This window comes from Numida meleagris, chromosome 6 (assembly GCF_002078875.1).
Source record: "Numida meleagris isolate 19003 breed g44 Domestic line chromosome 6, NumMel1.0, whole genome shotgun sequence".
Classification (NCBI taxonomy): Eukaryota; Metazoa; Chordata; class Aves; order Galliformes; family Numididae; genus Numida; species Numida meleagris.
Window position 1 is genome coordinate 16,985,147 of NC_034414.1, and position 20,731 is coordinate 17,005,877.

A 20,731-nucleotide genomic window follows, 5' to 3' on the forward strand; every position below is an offset into this window, starting at 1 on the left:
CACATAGTCCACAAAGAAAGAAGTTAGCACACATTGAGCGCCCTTAGCGTGCCCTCAGTTCCATGGGCCCCTTCTGAGAGGGATTTTTGTCATGATCCCTGCAATGTAAGGGGAAGAAACCTGGGGGTCTTCACAAAAGCACTAACAGTCACTGCATCCTCTCTAAAGGCTCATGACAAGCTCAAACATCAGAGTCAACCTTGTCTGTGAAAACAGCACTTCCTCAGATACTTTCATTTTTTATTATTCTTTTTTTCCTGCATCAGATTCCAAGGAAGAGTGTTAGTTTGAAAGAAAACCTTGATCCCAGCTGCATCTAGCTTGGCACTGGAAGCAGAGATGGGAGAAGGGTTTCACCAAGCTTTGGCACCCGTGGCATCCTGAGAAAAGCACTTGTTCTCTGGCAGACTGCAGGGAGGGCTCTGTCCCTTTCCCGGAGGCAGCTGCAGCTAACGAATTTCAGTCAGCGCAGGGGGAGGGGTTCATTTCCCGTCACAGTAACCCAATCTGCACATCTGCAAAATGGAGAAAATGGGAAGGATTCCAGGGCCTGCAAGGACACCAGGAAGGCAGCGAGGCTGAGGATGGAAGTCAGTGCATCCTTGCTCCTCCTCTGCTGCTTTCAGACTGGCAATTTTCTTGAGGCCTGGAAGAACTGAGACCACAGGGAATGTAAAAAGTGATCCCAGTATTGCTGCCACACTGGTAGCCCCTCAGTTATTTACTTTCATATTACATACCACAAATATTTGATGTTGTCCTAGCAGTAACTCTGAGCCACATGAACTGCCGGATGAGCTGCTCTCAGAGGAGGGCAGCAGAGTCCCCCAGTTACCAGCATATCCCTCCATCAAGAGCTGGATGCTGGAGATTTTGCTGTTCCACATTAGAGTCCCAGGGCCATGGAACAGCTCCCAGCAGCTCCAGAAAATCTCTCGAGAGAATCATTTTTGTTGCCTTGCCATGTAAAAGGATGTGGGCTCAGGCACTGGGGCCCACTAGAACTGTCTCAGTCTGCCCATCTATTAATTCCTTCTCTCTAGATATCTCTGCAAAGAGGTATCCAGAAGACATACGTCCTCCCCAGACCCTGGTCCCTCGTGTGGACAACCCTGCCTCCAGAGAGCCCACCCCTGTGCTCTCCCAGGTCTTCCCCCATCGACAGAACTCGTTGGGTGTTTGGAGGCATTTTCATCATCCTGAGTCATTCAGGGACCCTGTTGGGACCATAGCCCTACGATTCTTGCCATAGAAGGCCTTTGGGAGCAGCTGCAACCTAGCAGCAATGTTTATGGGATCTTGCAGCAAGCTCAGGCCCTCAACAAAGCAGCTAAGACAGGCAGCACAGTGCAACTTTCTGGAATAACGCTGGCCCAGAGCCTCTACAAAACCAAGGCACCTCACCTCCTGCCTCAGATAGATGCTGATCACACCAGGGTAACAGCCACACCACGGTCACACTGCCTCATTGCTGGCCAGGGATAAGGCTTCAGAAGGGCAAGACAGTTGGGCTTTTTAGGTCCTGGTGAACACTGCTCGTGACACTCACAGATAGGGCAGGTGCAAAGCTATGTGCTGCATCAGTCAGTTGGGTTTGCTGTGGTTGGGCCAGTGAGGCAACCCCTTAACTCACCAGTGTCTGGCCACTGATAAGAGCTCTATCTAGCTCCACACCATGAATGTGAAATTCTCCCTGTGGCCCTCCCCATGCCTGTACTTCTCCTGCCAGGTCTGTATCTCACACAGCAGAATCATCATGCTGCCTCTTCTCTGCCCTGCCCTCCTTCCTGCTCGAAGTCACCCCTGGCTCTAGGGCTGAGGAGCTGCAATGCACCCAGGGACACAGGGTGCTTATGCAGGAAGAGCCCTGGTTAGGCTGAGAGCTCCAGGTCCATCCCTGCACCCTGCTATTTTATGTATTCTCCTTGCATGTAGGGTGGCAGCCCCCTCAAACACCAGGCGGGTTGTGGCACCTAACCCCCACCAGATGTGAGCCCATATCCATCTGCACATGATGTGATCCAATACAGGACAGCTTCTGCCTGCTGAAGAAACCAGGAGATCTCCATAGTTTTAGTGCTAGGCAGGAGTAAAAATTGTTTCCACCATTGTTGAACAGGAATCGGGGCCAGATATAATTGAACACACCACAGCCTACACAGGAACTAAAACCTCAGGTATTGGCACTGAGGCCCACGTCTTCAGCTATCATCTACCCACCACTGACAGCAGTTTCCAGGGCTGTACTAGAAATTCCACATAAGACAGCTGCCAGGCAGCAACTGTTTCAGAGAAGCAGCAAAACAACACCCTGCTCTTGGCTAGGCTCAGCCTCCTAGAAAGGAGAAACCCACTGTTGGGCAAATTAATCCCTGCTGCTGATACAGCTCAGAGCAGCTCCTTGTCTGCAGAATGTTACAGCGGGTTGGCAAAAGCTGACAGGAAATATGGGTGTGTAGTGGGCAGATGCTATTACCTAGGACAACAGAGACAAATTCCCAAAGCAATGAGCAGAAAGAAGGTGGTAGAGCAGAATTCAGGCAGCTCAGGTAACTAAGTTAGCAAGGTTCTCTGGGAAACTGCTGAAGGCATTGGGGTCCATCAGTGCTGGTTTCTGATACCACTTAAGTGCCATCTCTTAAGAGCACAGGACAAGGCAATACCACAGCATCATGCAGGTGGGGCAGAAGTTTGGCTTAGCTGAGCAGGGATCTTCTTCTAGAGCTAGCTACTGTCACAAGACCTCTCAATTTTTTCCATGGTCTTGAGAATCTGTAGAAGTCCCAGCTGAAAAACAAATCTTTTGATACTGCATTATACTTCTGGATGAAATACCCAACATACAACTAAACAAAAATATAATACAGTAGTTGAACAACTGGCTGATGGGTCAGGATCAATGGCTTACAGAAAACAGAGTTACACCAGGTTGGTGGCCAGTATCTAGCGGGGTTCCCAGGGCTTCATTTTAGGGCCATTTCTCTTCAGTGTTTTTATAAATGCTCTAGATGCAGCACTCAAATGCATACTAATTAAGTTTGCATATGCTATTAAATTAGGAGGAAGGTTGATTTCCTTGGCAATAGAGAGGCCTGGCTGAGAGATCTTGGCAAATTGGATGGCTGGGCAATCATCTACAGCCTGAAGCTTAACAAGAGCAAGTCCTGGATTCTGTCCCTGCCATGGATCTGTCCCTCTTTCAGGAATAGCAGAGACAAAGAGGAGGGCAAGGAATTACAGAGAAACTTCTGCTGAGAGCCTGGCAGAGCATGGGCCAGGTGTTTCACAAACCCAACGAGCCAGGAGCACCCGGGGAAGAGAGGGCTGCGCGAGCCCTAAAGGGGGACACACGTTACAGCATCTGTGGAAAATTCCAGCTCTATTTAATCTCCTGGGGCTCCCGGAAGATTGTGACATGGAGAAAGGGACCAAACAGGAAAGAATTAGCGGAAAATGCTTCTCCTCTGGCAGCCACCATGGCTGTGCCAGGAGTTAGCAGCAGCAGCGTGGAGCAGCCAGCCCTGCCTCCCCCTCCTTCGGCCGCCTCTATAAACACACAGGGCTTACTCAGAAGATTAGAAAGGAACAGGGCAAAAGACAACAGAGTCTCTTTTGTAATGAGGAAGGATTATGGCATCAAGTGACCGGCTGCAGCTCCCAAGTGGGTTTCAGGCTCCTTAGTACACCGTGTCTGTCAGGTTCAATCCCCCTGTGAGCCAAGGGGGCAAGGAAAGACAGGCTGTGGTGCTGGCCACAAAGGACCCAGCGAGGACACATGCAGGACTAAACCTCCACCATCTGCAGTGCAGCTCAGGAGCCCGTGACTGTGAGTATCTAGTCCTCACAAGAGCGGAGAGATTCCTTCCAAGATTAGCCGATCAGTCTGCCTATCTTCTTGTGCATCTGAGCTCATCACTCCTCTCGCTTTCTCTGCCCACTGTATCTCTTTGTTCTCTGCACTTGCGATAGGCGCTCGTGTCTGTTTCCAGCATTACGCGGTGGGTAACGCAACTTACACTGGCAAATCTGGCTTGCTGCTTCAAGATCCTAATTGCTGGCGACTCCTGCAGCCTGGTCGGTGTCGGCCGATCCCCAGGAGAGGCAGTGAGCTCAGAGGGACCCGCCAAGCTGATGCCAGCAGAGACGGGGAGCAGGCGCACAGGGCTGGCAGTGCCACGCTCCCCATCACCCTGCGGCGAGTTGGGCTGTGTGGGCTCTGTGCAGGGGCGGCTCTTCTGCCCCACTGACACCATTGTGCCAGTGCTGTGGTGAGCTGCCTCGCACCACGAGCCTCAACCCCAAGCAGCACTGCAAGCGTGCCAGCTGCTGAGCGACAACCATGGCCAACCGCACAGGCTGGCAGGCAGGGAGCTGCCTTAAGAGCGCAGGGCTGCAGGCAGAAGCACTGGGAATAGTCCCTCGTCCTGTGCCTGAGCAGAACTGCACAGAGGTGGGCGACATCCATTACTTACATAGACAAGAGCTGAAGTTTTCCATGTTTGGTAAAAAGTGAATCTGCATTTGAATTACGCAATGAAGAGTCTCCCTGAGCACTTTCAAGACCCAAAGCCTAAAGCAAACACTCTGCTTCCTGTAAGCAGCCCCCAACACATTTGCATATGATTCCATACATTTCTCATCTGTATAATGTCTTTGGGGCAGTTACAAGACACTCTTCTCAATCCTGTGCACTGACCAGAAATACACATGGGAAAGGTGTGAATGTGTATGAGCCTGCAGTGAAAGGGGCGTTTGTGCAGCTTGGCAGGGCAGGTGCCAGCTGTGCCCCTCCGATAGAATCACTGAGGGGACTCAGGGAGAGTTATGACAGGGAAACCTGAAGGAGGAGCAGAACCAAGAAGCCAAAGTCAGAAGAAAGATGTTATTTGTTGAAGCTGCCAACAGACGTTGCAGTTTATCTTCAAGGCACCGGCTGGCTTGGACATGAATTTCCCCACCTAACTATAGGTCTTTCACTGGGATGCTTAACTGGGGAGGATGGGCACAAATTCACCTGCCCTCAGCTGCTGCCACAGACCAGTGAGGTCTGAATCATCCCTGGAAGTAGCTCCTTGTCTCCATAACTCTAGAAGGAGCCCAAGGCCCCTCTACTATTAACCTCAGTGCCGAAGCAATGTCTAACAACTATGCAATGTGTTTTGATTTGACTTAGAAATTCTGTCTGTTTTTGCATTGAATAATTATTCATGAAACATGCTTCCTAGCATGGATTACACTGGCTCTTTTTTTATATATATATCTTCAGGTTTATCTGAATGGCAGTCTAACAATTAATGGATGATAAGTAATTATTTACCCAAGGTTATAAAACAGTAAGCGCAGAGGGGATGCTGCATGATTGGATAAAAATTCTTTTTACTTTCAGCACAATTTATCTTGCAACGTATGGTTGAAAGACTGGGGAGGTGGAGTTACTGGAATTTGTGCTCTGCGAGCCCAGCCAAAATCCATCCCTCAGCTCTGACAGGGAAGGCTGTCTTGCCTGCAGACAACTTATTTGAAAACAAATCTGCGAGGAAAAAAAAAACAAAAAAACAAAAAAACAAAAAACAAAACAAAACAAAAAAAAACAAAACAGGACAAATAAAAACAGGGTAAGGAACTTTGGAATTAGTGAGACTGATCACTAATCTCAAACAGCTGCTTTTGTGGAAGACAGTGGCACGTGGCTCTGTCCACTCCAACCAAGCAGCTCCACTTGGACCCTGACAATCCAACACTAGAAACACAGGGCTTCACCAGAAAGTGTGTTCTCTGTCATTGCAACCAGCTCACATGCAGTTAAAACACAGGAAGAAGCTGGTAAGCACGTGGCAATAATTGCCCACAGTAAGCTTCCTCTTGGTTTTCTACCTTAATGACTTCAACAGATTTGTCTTTTGATTTCAACTCTTTCTCTCATTCTTTCTTCCTTCCTTTCCATCTTTCTGGGACACCTGAGGTTTCTGTTTCCTCCCTGTGTGCAGGCTTGCTTGGCAGCTTCGACATCTGCTTATTTTCTGTCTCTACCAGGACCTGTGATGACAGTGACATACACTAACCGTGTGGCCGATGCCCGCCTAGGCACCTTCTCGCAGCTCCTGCTTCAATGGAAAGGCAGCATCTACAAACTCCTCTACTCTGAGTTCCTTATCTTCATCTCCCTCTACTTCGCCATCAGCCTTGTCTACAGGTGAGCATCTTTACACCAGCACCACCACAGCCCCCCACTCTCAGCTGGTCCCGAAGCAGGACAACTGAGCAATGCAGGGTTGGGACAGCAGTCCTGGGAAAAAGGAGCTACCCAGCCACTCACCAGTTTCTGCTCAGAGGAAGAAAGGTCTTTCCTCACTGCTGCAGTGGCTGAGCAACTGACAGATTTCCTCCTTTGGACCTGGAGAGGAACGCAGTTCCTCTTCCTGGGGTTGAAAAGCTGCATGTGACCATTACCTGAGAAGAATGGCATATAGAGACCAAGGCTGAACTAGTGCTGGAGACGTTCCACAGCGGGAAGCATTTCTGAGAGCAGTCATAAGCTCTAGGACTGCAGACCTGTCAGGAGGCAGCTACACACTGCGGTTAGGTCTGACTGGGGTGGGGAAAGCCAGGGAGCTCCCCTGGCTGGGTGAGTGCAGCATGGAGGCAGGAAAGCAGCTCTAAGAAAGAGGAACTCACGTCAGGCACTGCTGACATGAGCAGAGCTTGGACTGACATTTCGCAGGATATTAAATAAAACATGGTGCACATCCAAGCACTGTGGCAAACGCCTGATACCAGTTAGCACTTTCCCCTGGGTGAGAAACGTGGGGCTCCCTGATCAGGCTGCAGCAATTACCACTCAGCGGCCACTTCAGGCTCCTTTGGACATGTCAGCAGGGTGTCTTGAGTGTTCCCCACATCACCCCACACCCACAGCACGGTTGTGTCATGGCTACATGCCCTTACTCTTACCCAGCAGGCCCAGCAAGGCACAGTCTCCTCTTTAAGGCCGATGTCTCTGTTCCTCCCTTTTAGGCTGATCCTCAGCGAAAGCCAAAGGCTGATGTTTGAGAAGCTGGCACTCTACTGCAACAGCTATGCTGAGCTAATCCCTGTGTCCTTTGTGCTGGGTAAGGAGCTCTGACTGTGAACACGCAGGGAGGGGAAATGGGCAGCATTTCTTCTCTCATCCTGGTTTAACACAGCTCTTCAAGCAGGCAGGATTCACTGAGCAGTTCTCTTATTCTGCCTTTGTAAGACTCCCCAGACAAATACATCAGTTAATGTTGCAGCTGTGAGGTATGCACACAGCTTTCACTGTCCAGATACACCGGCATGCTCTGGGTTCTAGCAGGAGGGCAAGGACCAAATATCTCTAAATAAACTGCGAAAGCCAGGCTCTAGCTTTAGCGTGGAGATCTGACTTACCCTTTAGGTCTGCCTTCACTCATCCCCATAAGAGCAGTTCCTATGTAAGAGCACACAACTCTCCTCCTTCAGGACGGCTAACTTGCTCGGCTCACCTCTAGGTTTCTACGTGGCTCTGGTGGTGTCCCGCTGGTGGGCGCAGTACGAGAGCATCCCATGGCCTGACCGCATCATGAACTTGGTCTCCTGCAATGTGGACGGGGAGGATGAGTACGGGCGGCTGCTGCGTCGCACCCTGATGCGCTACAGCAACCTGTGCAGCGTGCTGATCTTGCGCTCCGTCAGCACTGCTGTCTACAAGCGCTTCCCCAGCATGGAGCACGTCGTGAGGGCAGGTCAGTACCAGTACTGCCTTCGGCACAGTTCTGGCCCAGGCAGATAGCAGCAGCCTGCTACCTGACCTCCACTCTGGAGCAGAGATGGTGCAATTCTAGGACACAAGTTATCACATTCTCAGCAGTTGTCTAAATACACTAGGTAACTGCACCCTCAGCAGTTCTGTATCTCCCTGCTGGCTGCGATCGGTCAGACATGCTGCAGACATCCAAAGTCTACAGCTTTCTCACAAGGGGAGTGCAGAGGCAGCGCTGAGCTCTGCTCTCTGGTGACAGCAACACCTGAGGGAACAGAATGGAGCTGTGTCAGGGGAGGGGCAGCTGGGGGTTAGGGAAAGGTTCTGCACCAGAGAGCGGCGGGCATGGAATGGGCTGCCCAGCCCCAAGCTGCCAGAGTTCAAGGAGATCTTGGTCAACACTTTCAGACAGGGTTTGAATTTTGGGTGGTCCAGTGTAGAGCCAGCAGTAGAACTCTATGAACTCAGTGGTCCCTTCCAACCTCAGTTATTCTATGAAATGAGAAATTCTTCTTGCACTTATTTAAAAATCAATGTTTTAACAAAACTTACCAACTTTTTCTGCATCTTCCAAAGGTTGAACGCCCAAGTCTTTCCTGAGATTATAAACAAGAGATAAGGTGACTACCTTCTGCTCTCTGTGGCCTTTCCTCTCTCATCTATTCTTTTCCACTCAGGCCTCATGACACCTGAAGAGCACAAGAAGTTTGAGAGCTTGAATTCCCCCCACAACAAGTTTTGGATCCCATGTGTGTGGTTCTCCAATCTGGCTGTGAAAGCAAGGAATGAGGGGAGGATCCGGGACAGCGTGCTGCTCCAGGGCATCCTGAATGTGAGTGGCAGTCAGTAGGCAATTGAGATCCTCATCCAGTCCTCCAGGTGGAACTACAGGGATTTCCAGAGGTCAGGCAAGGAACAGGAATGTTGAGGTAGGATGTCCAGGCAGTGAGCCATGTCTGTCCCTGGGGATATTGCATAAATTTAGATGGGAAATACCCCCACTGCCACTCTCCAGCTCGTGACACTGTAGAGTTTTTCAAGGCCTGATGACACATTAGTGATGTCACACACACTAGAGGCTAAAGAATGTAACGTCTTTCACAAATGGGACTAGGAGGAACCATTTGACTCACACCTAGGTGTAGTCATAGGGGACACTCATGTAGCAGGTTCTGGATCAAGCTTCGTCCAGCATTCACACACTCCAGTGCCCAATGAAGGTCTCTAGGATACAGCTGGAAAGCCACGAGGAAGCAAAGCATGTATCTGGAAGAAAGCAGGGGAAATCAAAACCATCTTAAATAACCAAGGGCCCCGCAGAGACCTTCACTATTGAAAACCTTTAGATAGTCCCAGGACGCAGGCCATGCTCCACAGGCAGGACCTGGCAATGGTCCTTGCACAGCTGCAGAGAAAAAAAAAGACTCCAGAGCCACTCATCCTCTCTAAGATTCATATGCTGAGAGAGCTATGTTTTTTCTATTGCCTGGAGTGAGTTTCATCCTTCTAGACTATTTATCTAGGCTCACTAGTCAAAAGAGAGAGATGGATATTTCTTCAAAGATATTCTTTGCCTCTAATCTGCTGAGACGCTCAGTTTGTGAGGAGATAGTCTCTGCTATGAAGTAAGCTAGGAAGGGATCCTGGTCTCAGACATCCAGGCAGCAAGGACTTCCTCCATAGCAAGTGTGAGACCCTGCTGGTGGTCTGCTGGGGAAGGGCTGGACAACAATGGAGTCCTGGCTGAGTCCCACCTTCCAGAGAGGTGCGAGCAGGAGAGGATGGGCTGGAAAGGGTCAGTGTCCCCAGCAAGGACACACAGATTTAGTGCCAACAGGTCTTACCTTTTCCCCACTGCAGGAGCTCAACACTTTGCGCAGTCAATGCGGGCGGCTCTACGGGTATGACTGGATCAGCATTCCCCTGGTCTACACCCAGGTGAGAAGGGATCCCCCCACATCCATGGCTGCACTGCCTGCCTATGCATGCTGCTAGGGAATCCCCACTGACCCCATACCTGCCCTCCACACAGACCATGCTGATGCTACATACTATTGGACCTCTCATCCACACCTACACATGCCAGCCTCATGCTAGCTCTCTCACACACATAACCCATAAGCACACACAGAGCCCATCCTTATTTCTGTAACTCAGACATAGCCACCTCTACAGAAACACTGTCCAAGAGTAATTAGTTACCCATAATGGGCTCCATGTGAGTGCACAGAAAACACAGATACGTGCAGATCCACACCCTGCAGAGCCAAAATCTACCTGCCAGAACACAAGGCAGTTCTAATGCAGTTATGGCACGCATGTGACAGAGAGCTTTGTATGGGTACTCAGCTTTTTAAGAGCTCCTTCAATGCAAATCCAGACAGAAACTCTGGCACCAGCTTCCTCCTTTGTCTCATACAATCCAGCTGCTCAGGTGACACTAATGCACTCCACCACGAAATGGGAACTGCTTGCATTTATGCAGTGCTGAAGGTTACACATACACACTGGCAAACAACAGTCCTACTCAGACCACAGTGTCCTGCAAACCAGGAGCAAACGCAATATTAGTATGTTTCATTAGCATTCCATATTTACGTCTGGGGTGGCATGCTATGCCTCTGTGGGCCTGGCACAGTGCTGCAGCCCCCTGCCAAGAAGCCCATGAGCAGAAGAACACAGCTCCACCAGAGCCTTACCAAAAGCACAGCAAGAAGAGTCTCAGCTACAGAGATGGTCAGAAAGGAATTTTGGAGGCAGAGAGGGAGATACCACTGTAGTCTATATCCACAAAACAGGGCCATATCAGGCTGTAGAAAAGACTAGGCCCAAATTGACAGATCCTCTGGCAGCCTCAGTTGGGTCTTGGAGTTGTGAGCAGGGTTTGCCAGATGACCCAAAACAGAGTCCTCTCTGCAGTGCACGACCCATTTTTCTACAGTTGCCCATCCACACTGCAAAGTTCGTCTTTGCAGGCACCCTGCAACCCGCGCATCTTGAAACAGCCCTGTGCTGTTCCCTGCTGGGAACTGCCTGGCTAGCTCACGAGTCTCGTGATGCTGAGGGTTTTTTTGAACCTTCCTGCTTGACATGCAAATCTAGGCTGATATTAATTTGAAAAGTGGAAGTTTCCAGTCTCGTGATTACAGAGAAAAGTACAAAGTTCATTGTAGCCTGAAATTCGGGCAAGCAGGCAGGCAAATATAAAAATGTCCTTCATTAGGACCAAACCAGAGCTGGCGCTAATGCTCAGGGTTCCCCTCCCAGATATGCAAAAGACTTACCAGCGTGGACCAAACCACGAGGGGCTCAAGAGAACTATTAGGAGAAGCAAGCAGCCCTTAAATCAGCAGCAGATTAACCACACTTGGATACAAGGAGGAAATTTTTTACAATAAGGGCGGCGAGGCACCAGCACAGGTTGCCCAGAGAGGAAGCAACCCTGGAGATGCTCAAGGTCAGGCAGGACGGGGCTCTGAGCCTCTGATCTAGTGTAGGTGTCCCTGTTCATTGCAAGGGAGTTGGACCAGATGGCCTCTAAGGGTCCCTTCCAACTTGAATGATTCTATGATTCTTTAAGTTCCTCCCATTCAGGATGTCATGGGCTCCCTCCTGCCCCAAGCTTTCTGTGATACCTACACCAATGTCATTCCAGGGACAGCATGGAGTGAAATGCAGCATACATAACTGATGAAGGGCAGAGGGTACGCTTAAAGTTTTCTGCAGTGGAAATTCATCTTCCTGCAAAAAGCAGAGTGGAAGCTTGTTGTAACTGAATACAAGGCTTTCAAAAGGCTCCTGAGCCAGCAGCTCACCGCGGTTTTGATATATGTGGGGTGGGAACTGAAGAGAAAGATGCTGAGAAAGCAAGTTGAGAACTTAAGTTTCTCTGGTGTGTCCCCTGGCATCTTTCCCAGGTGGTGACCGTGGCTGTTTACAGCTTCTTCCTGGCCTGTCTGATCGGGCGGCAGTTCCTGGATCCTGAAAAAGCATATCCTGGCCATGAACTAGATCTCTTCGTGCCTGTCTTTACATTTTTGCAGTTCTTCTTCTATGCTGGCTGGTTAAAGGTATGTCCAAGAAATTATGCCTGGAGCTGGAATCTGACCCACTGGGTTTTTCCCAGTTTGCGCTCACAAAGAACCCAGCTGTGTACTGTGGCCTATGGGCAACATGCCATTTGCAGGTAGACAAATGGAGAGCCAAGGGGGGGTAAGGGCAATGCTGAAACCCTCAGGCTCTGAGGATCTCACTTGAGGATCAGCTCCACCTTTCCTAAGCTTGGGGGAAAGTAGAGGCAGTGAGCAAGGGGCAGTTACCTGTATACCGAAGCTTCCTAGTAACTGGCAAGCTTCTGTTTTTAAGCCACTCCTTTTTTGGCAGAAGCAGCATTGCTCTGAATTCAGGGCACAATACCCTTGAGTGCAGTTCTGGGCTCTGTCCAACAGGCATTCTCCCTGCAGGGAAAGGGGTAGGTATGGCCATGACTTTTGCTGTGTGTTCTCCATGTGCAGGTGGCCGAGCAACTAATCAACCCTTTTGGGGAGGATGATGATGACTTTGAAACCAACTGGCTCATTGACAGGAACCTGCAGGTAAAGTGAAGGCAGAATTCTCCTGACCTGCAGTGGAACTCTGAGGACTGCACCTGAGGTTTCACCTGGCCCCTTAGTCCACCTTCCAGCATGCATGATAGATCCACGTTCTGTTTCAGACCCATGCTGCCTTTCAATGACACATCATTCCTGCCTCTCCCTGGCTTTTCCCACACTGTGCCTGTACCTGAAATCACCGCCTCTGGTTTCTTCTGTGCAATAACTCTCCTCCTTCAGCCCTTCCTAACACTAAGCTCATCAGTTCTAGTGAGCATATTGCCTTCATTTCTCCTTCAGTACCACTTTCCTTCTAATTCATCAAATCTCTCCATGCCAAAAAAAAAAACAAAAAAAAAAAACCATCAAAACAAACAAAAAAAGCCCACAAGTGACAGGAAACCACATAGGAAATCCAGCTGCTCATTTCACTTCCACGCTACATTGCTGCCTTCTGCCCTGCATCCCTTTATCCGCTGCTGCTCACCCCAATGTTCCTGCTGTCCCCGGCAGGTCTCCCTTATGGCAGTGGATGAGATGCATCAGGATTTGCCCATTCTGGAGAAGGATCTATACTGGAACGAGCCCGATCCTCAGCCACCTTACACCGCAGCCACTGCTGAGTACAAGCGCCCATCATTCCTTGGATCAACCTTTGATATCAGGTGAGTACAACTACAGGGTGTCAGATCAGACCACATTTACACCTTAGAGCAGGTGCAGTGCAGGATATTATACTTGAGTAAGAGAGAACAATATCTTCCTCCCTAGTTGGCGAAACCTTGCTCTAAAATACTTACAGGTTTGTCCAAAGATGACAGCCAGTATCTTTCTTCACAAAGAATAGCTCTGATCTCTTGCCCCCCTCCTCTACAATGAGCATCCCTGGTGTGGAGGGCCTAACACGTAACTCACACGGCAACGCAGGAGAAGCTTGCCTCTGGCAGCAGCATCCCCTGTGCTGCCAGCCTCACCATCAGAAAGCACCATCTTTTGCAGCTGCATAACAGCCTGTTGTGCCTTTCCCCAGCATGCAGAAAGAAGAGATGGAGTTCCAGCCCCTGGAGCAAATTAAAGAGAATGAGGAAGCAAACCATTCCACGCCGCTACTGGGACACCTGGGCCGCTTCCTCGGTGTCCAGTCACCAAGCTTCTCCAGGTCCTCTTCCCGCATGAACCTCCTGCGCAGGCGAGGGGAGCCCACATCCCCCTTCTCCCATTACACGTACCAAGACATGGGCAAGTCTGGAAACATCAGTCAGCCAAGGGGAGACACCAACTCACAGGAGCAGTGGGACGGCGAGGACGGAAAACTAAGGGAGTTTGATGCCTTCATATCGACCCCATTTTATGAGAGACCTGGTTTCTACAGTGCCCCACAGACACCAATCAGCTCCATCCCCATGATCTTTCCTTCTAGACGCCAAGGGCGCAAGAAGCCCCCTGCACTCTCCAGCATAGCTGCATGCTCAAATTCTCTTAAGGATGTCATTGTCAACTCCTCACCTTCCAGGATGAGTGATACGTACAAAAGCCAGAGCTCCCTCGGCTCAGGTGCAAAGGAAACATTTATATGGCCAACAGAACGGAATAAAGGTCCTGACTCGCTGGTTGTAACGGTGGAAGAAGAAAAGAGCAACTCTAGCAATAAAAGCAGAGAAGCTGCCATCACAGGAAGCCCAGAAGCTCTGTCCACAGCATCAGACAGCCCCAAATTCCCCTTCCTAGCAGAGTCCCCAGACCACGAGCAGCAGGGCAGCTTCAAAAGCCTGAAGACTTTAAAAGGCTCCCACCCACCCTGGCTAACTCTGGAGAACACAGTAACAACCACTCCCAATTCTGAGCAATCGAGTGCCTTCCCCCCACCTAGCAACGTACCGCCCAGCAGCAACACCTCCTTCTGCTTCTCATTCACCCCCGTAGCATCTCCAGTGCTGGAGAGATCCCCCATGGGGAACACGTGCCCCGATACTCACAGCCTAAGTTCAGAAGACACAGCTAGCGCACCAGACCAGCATCCACCAGAGGTTTCCAGGAGCACGAGAGAGACAGGAAACAGAAACAGTAATACTCCTCCTGCGAGGGAGACAAGAAGAGCAGAAAGCCCATCCACTAATGACTCTGGCATCTCTCTTGCTGAGGGTGACTATGTGGGGCTGATGGAGGTGATCATGGAGACAAGTGAAAGCATATGTGAAGAGCAGATGGATCAGTACAGCTAGAGGAGACCAAGAGACAAACAAGTACGTCGGGTATCTGAGAAACAATGCTGCAGTATCTTCACACCTGGCCCACACTAGCACTCATCCTCCTAACAGAAGGGCAGTGCTGCCAGACTTCATTTTTCTGGAGTATTATTCACCTACAGCCCAGCACCAGTGACTCACCACTACTGGACTCAGGCACAGTAGCAGGCACGTGACTTCAGTGCTGCAATGAGAAAAAGAGGAAAAAAAAAAAAACCTCAATACACTCTAGCAAAACAAGACTTCTAATGTTAGGTATTACGAATGCCTAACTGTAGAACCATAGTTGAACAGATACTGAGGAGTCTGGAGTGCAGGCATAGCCCAAAGCAGATGATGTAGTTAAGGATACTTCATTACAGCAAGAATTGGAGCTCAAAGTTTACATGAGTGCTTGCCATAAGGCCCAGGACCTGCACAAGTTACTCCAGGGAAAGAAAGGGACTGAGGCATAGCATTTGTGATACAGACACACAGTGCTTCATGAAGTCCTACCCAGCTGATGCTCTCTAGCACCAGTAAAGCAATGGGGTAAGGCCACTTGAACAAGTGGCTGCCACCAATGGTATTTACATTGCTTCAAGTTTTGTATCATATATATCACTGATTTGAAAGCAATCAAAGTCATCTGGATGGTAGCAGACAACACAAAGCTAAGATTTTTTAACAAGCCCTGATTAAAAAAAGCAAGGCAGCTGTCCAGGACCACTTGCTTCCTCATCTTAGTTTCCAAGCAACAATAAAAGTTTAAAGAAACCATGAAGTTCTTCCTCTTTCCACAAAAAGCTCCATATTCCCTTCAATCACAAGGAGCACGTGATAAATTCAATCCACCCATCTCCCTTCCACTGCCCTCCACAAGGTATTTCAACCCTCTGCCTTCCACGCACAGCTGTTTGAAAAATGACACTACAGTCCACACCTAACACCCCATACATGGCCTTTTGAGACAGCTCATGCAACACTGTTTCGTTCTAGTTTACAGCACAGAAACCTTGCATCCTCATTCACAATGTTTCATATATAAGGGTAGTGTCATTTTTGCTGGACAGGCACAATCCCATCTAAATTCACAGGTACTAGTTCAGGAAGCATAGAGCCTCAAGCCTTCCTCATCTTGCACATTCATCAAGACAGAAGTTCTTTGGCAGCAAAGGCATTTTAGAACATGCTTCAGTACCTAAGCAACCCCTACAGGTTTTCTTTCCCCATCCAGTGGTATCCACTAAAGTATACAAGTGCTAAAGTTAAAACAATTCCCTTAACTTATTTCTTCATCCATGCTCAGCTCAAGATAATTTTCTCAGTGAAGACTACAGAGCACAATCCTGCACATTCACCTTTTGAGGGGAGAAAAAAAACAGCAGAGCAAGCCAACTTGAACCAAGTCACTTTATTGGATGGAGGGCAGAACACAAAACACAAGAGAAAAGAGGGCTGATATTTGGTACAGAGTAGAAGAACTGTTTATCTAGATAGCTGAAGATGCATGCATTGCTGGACCAGTAAAGTAGAAGTCCCCCTGCAGCCCACAGGGTGGTTCTTGGCAAGCCTTCAGCTCTCATTGTCACTTTCCCCCAGGGTGTGCTTGTCAAACAGGTACTCTGCCATGCCATACTTGGGTGCCCCCATCTTCCGCAGGTTGGTCACATGGTCACCCAGCTGCTTGATGGCTTTCACCTGCTCATCCAGGTAGTGAGTCTCAATGAAGTCACACAACTGAAAGGGAGAACAAAGAAGTTTAGGCCTGAACATGCTCATTCTGATGAAGCAGGATCCAAAAAAAAAATCATGCACCAAGAAAAGATGAAACGAGCAAGTTTCTGTTGTATTTAAGTATACACAGTACAGCATTTCATGATCATTTATACATGTAGGACAGTTAGCTATGTTGCTCCTTTTAAAATAAATCCTTCTAGCTTGTACAGGACATTTTCAAGAGTACTTTGAAAACACAAGTTAATTCACAACTGGAATCTTTACCACAGGCATCACTGCCAAGGCTGGATTGAGGCTTAACTAACAGGAAGAGGTTAGTAGCATGTGTCTGAATTGCAGTGGTCAATTCAAGTGTCAGCATTTTTATCATTCCAAAAAGTGACTTTGGAATCTTATGGCAGAAACCCTCAGAGAATCAAGCCTATTCCATACTGCTAAATATACTTCTCTGGGGGCCATGGTTCACATGAATGTCTTCAGTTCTGAAGAGCAGCAACAAAAAGGTTTGAGTACAGCTACACACCCCATGCTTTAAGACAGACCTTAGTCACCCTAACACAACCAGTGCTCTGCTTAAAGAGGAAAAAGCACCACCAGGAACATTCCTTCTGGAAGAGCTGCACTGGTGCATTCCTCTTTCACCACTACGAACAGCAGGTACATACAATTCACACCCAAATCCATAGTCACATACGGGCTCCCTCACTGCACAGCTACACTCTTGCTTCAGCTTCCACTTACGTGTGGGTCATTCTTTTCAGTTGCCAATTTGTGCAGTTCTAACAGCGACTGGTTCACGTTCTTCTCCAGGTGCAGGGCACACTCCATGGCAGTCAGTCCATTCTCCCAGTCATCACGATCTGGTTTCTAAAAAGGGAAAAGCCCATGACCATGTTTTCATACAGTAAACAAATCAATAGAGAGCAAAGTCTTTTAGATTGGTCTCAAAGTCCATCTAAAAAAGCAACTACCTGCATTACGCAGTTTCCCAGCAAGGCTCTTGTACTCAAAATTTGTTGAGCACAACAAAGTTCAAGCATTTGGTTCTTGGAAAGAAACTTGGCACTCACATTACACTTCGGACAGAGTTGAATGCAGACTAAAAGTCACAAGGAACAGACATACATCTGTTCTCTAAGTTCCTCTCACATTACATTCAGTGAGATCTTGTAGGTTAAAACCTGGAGCTGCTTTTCTTTTTCCTCCTCTTGTAACCTAATGGCCTAAACATCTAAGCAGGTGTCCTGTTTTTGGCTGAAATACGCTAAGCTTCGTTCACAGTGGTTGGCATGATGCCATGTTTCAGACTAAGAAGAAAAACAGGGTGATAACACTGATGTTTTAGCTGTCGAGCAGTGCTTGCACCAGCAGTCAAGCACTTTACAGCTCCTCATACAGCTGTGGCAGCAAGGAGCTGGGGGGTGCACAGAAGCAGTACAGCTGACTGAAACTGCAAGAGATATCCCATGCCATATGGTATCATGCTGAACACAAAAACTGGGGGAGTTCGCTAGGGGTGGGCTGCTGCCCTGAGATTGGCTGAGCACCAGTCAGCAAGCAGTAAGCAACTGCACTGCGCATCACTTGCTTTGTATATCCTTTATATTATTCCCTTTCATTTCTTCCCTTTGAACTGTCTTTGTCTCAGCACCTAAAACTCCAACTTCCTAACGCTCCCACCCATCCCAATGGGGAGGGGATGGAGTGAACAGCTGCGTGGTGCTGAGCTGCCTGCCATGTTAAGCCACTGCATAGGTACAATCTCAAAGAAAACAGATATCCAAACAGGCAAGCTGGAAAATATTTTTTCTGAAGTGGCTATCATTTACTGCTTTCCCCATGAAGAGCTGCTGTGTATTAAATTGACCATACTATTAATTATTCAGAACAGGAGGAAATGAGTACAGGTACTTCAAGCAAATCATGCCATGAAGTCTTGCAGCAAGTCATAATCAACAACTGGAAACAGACTGTTTAGTGATCTCAGCTCTAGTCGCAAGTCTAGGAAACTGTAGAGATCTAAGTTCAACTCCATGTGCCTCCTTAAGATAGTTGAACCAGTAATATTCTAGTTCGCCATTCCCTGCACCACCACCACCCTCTAAAACCACTATAAGCTGCATATATGCAGCTGTACTTATGGAGGAAGTGCTTTTTATTAGTCAATCAACATGTTGACGTGCATACCTAGACTTTGCCCAGACTGATCACCACACAGATCACAGCAGTGCACATGCTCAACCACTGGCAGCTGCTGCTGCTTTTCTGCAGGAGGCCTCTCAGGGGAATTCCTTCCCCTGCAGCCTGGAGACAGGCCCCAAGACTAATTCCGCATTAGGCATGATGACCCAGAGAGCGAGTGCTCACCTTGATGTCCTGCAAGAAGATGCGCCCACCCCTCTGATTCTGTAGCTTCATCAGCTTCTCAGCATGTTCACGCTCCTCATGGGACTGGTGCAGGAAGTACTTGGCAAAGTTTTTCAGAGCCACATCATCCCGGTCGAAGTAGTAGGACTGAAAATAAGAATTCATGTGCTCAGAAACCCAGCCTCACTCTAGCAGCCACACAAAGCAAAGTCTACACTGAAACTTCAAATATCTCTGCTACCAGCCCTTCTTCAAGAAGGCTAGAGCCCAAGCTGGGGGTAACCAGCAGAGTGACAGGCAGCAAGGTAACACAGCCAACGTCTTCCCTCCAGGGAAAGTACAGTTTTTCCAGCTAGAATTGAATTTTTAACCCATGTCCTGATCAGTAAGTACAAGTAACTTGTACTTGTGGTTCACTTCTGAATATATGAAAACCCACACACCACTAAGCTCTGTTTTTCTGCCTCCTTGAATACCTTGCTTTCAAGGAGGATTGTTTTCCTGTTCCTCATGTTCACTTAAGAACATTTACAATGGTCACAAGTCAAAGTTCTAACTGTAACACCTGCTAAGAGTAGGTTAAGAATGGCCGGAAACTTTAAAGTACTTCTGGAATAACGCTTTCATGCGTACTCCACCAGATTTAGCAGGTATTAGACTTATTAGACTAGTAAGTATGATTTCAACTTCTGAGAAAACCATTAGTGGTACATTAAAAGTGAAAAGCTTAACTGCAAGTAGAACACCTATTCAACAGCAGATACAAAGTGAGCTCTTGAAAGCCAGAAGACCTGTGACAGCTGTTGGAAGCCACCATGCAGCTCCTTTTTCTTTGGAGAAAGACACGAAGTGGAATTCAACAGAAGGCTTTGTATCAGCTGCCAGTTACCTACCAGGCAAGAACCTGCAAAGCTCTCAGCTCTTACACCATCAGTTTGGAAGCCTGCAGGACACTGGTGCAGGTGTACCACTATCACCAACAGCTACATTCAGCTTGCAGCCGAGGTTCACACCACACAGCAGCACGCAGCTAAATTTCACACCAGAACGCTGCGGTACAGTACAGCTATGAAACCTGAAGTTGCCTGCAGAGATCAGAGCTGCTGTCTGGACTGAAAACGCTCAGCTCTGCTACGGCTAAAGTGAGAGCCTCGTGCCAAGCCAGAAAGGCAAGCACAGAGCCGGGGATGCCACGGATTCCTCCCAATTCACCTCAGACCCAGGACCAGAGGGCCCTGCCTCCAGAGAAAGCCAGTGGGAAAGCTGCCAAGCGCTCCGTTGGGCAACTGCTGCTATCCAGCCCTACCCCCAGGGCAGAGCCGCCCGGGAGCTCTGCGCTGCGCTGATAACAGCGAACAACGTGCGACCGAGGCTCGCCCGGAGATAAGAGCCTCCCCACCTCCCCCCTACAGCCACCAAGCGGCGCGGGCCGCCCCCTCCCCCAGGGGCAGGAACGCAGCGCGGCTGCGCCGGGAGGCGCCGCCCGGAGCCGCCCCCCGCCGGGCCGAGCCCGGGCCCGTCCCCCGAGCCTCGGGGCCGGCGGCCGCCCACTCCCCCGCTGCCGGGCCCCCGCCCCGGGTAAGGCCGCGGCCGCCCCGTCCGCCGCTCACCATGCTGAGGTACACGTAGGAGGCGTACAGCTCCAGGTTGATCTGCCGGTTGATGGCGGCTTCGCAGTCCTGGTGGTAGTTCTGGCGCACCTGGGAAGGAGGCGTAGCCATGGCGCTGCCGAGAGAGAGAGATGCGGTGGATACGACGGCTGCGGTGGTGGCGGTGGGGGGAGGCGGCGGGCCCGAGCGCGGCCGGTTCCGTCCAAGCACTGTTGACGCAGGAACCCGCTCCGCTCAGCCTCGCCGACGCGCTGTGGGAGCTGCCGCCCCGCGCTGCCCCCTTTATACTGCCGCAGCGTCACTGCGCATGAGCGCGCCTCCGCGGGGAGGGGGGAGGGGGCGTGGCCTCCGGGCGCTGCCCGCCGTGCTGCTGCCGGGCCGCCGTGACTCAGCACCTCCCCCGGCGGCGCGGACTCTCCGCCCGCGGGCGGTGCCATG

The 20,731-nt window shown here is 49.6% G+C and overlaps 2 protein-coding genes across 2 annotated transcripts; one reads left to right on the plus strand and one right to left on the minus strand.

Moving 5' to 3' along the window:
• BEST1 (bestrophin 1) lies at positions 5,950–15,353 on the plus strand. The gene is made up of 9 exons (XM_021402575.1): positions 5,950–6,193; positions 7,015–7,109; positions 7,509–7,742; positions 8,437–8,591; positions 9,620–9,697; positions 11,677–11,829; positions 12,274–12,354; positions 12,865–13,016; positions 13,382–15,353. The coding sequence occupies exons 1-9, from the start codon at positions 6,042–6,044 to the stop codon at positions 14,571–14,573; spliced, it is 2,292 nt and encodes a 763-aa protein (XP_021258250.1). The 5' UTR covers positions 5,950–6,041; the 3' UTR covers positions 14,574–15,353.
• Positions 15,976–20,549, minus strand: FTH1 (ferritin heavy chain 1). The gene is made up of 4 exons (XM_021402574.1): positions 20,294–20,549; positions 18,684–18,830; positions 17,058–17,183; positions 15,976–16,316 (listed from the first exon to the last, which is right to left on the minus strand). The coding sequence occupies exons 1-4, from the start codon at positions 20,402–20,404 to the stop codon at positions 16,152–16,154; spliced, it is 549 nt and encodes a 182-aa protein (XP_021258249.1). The 5' UTR covers positions 20,405–20,549; the 3' UTR covers positions 15,976–16,151.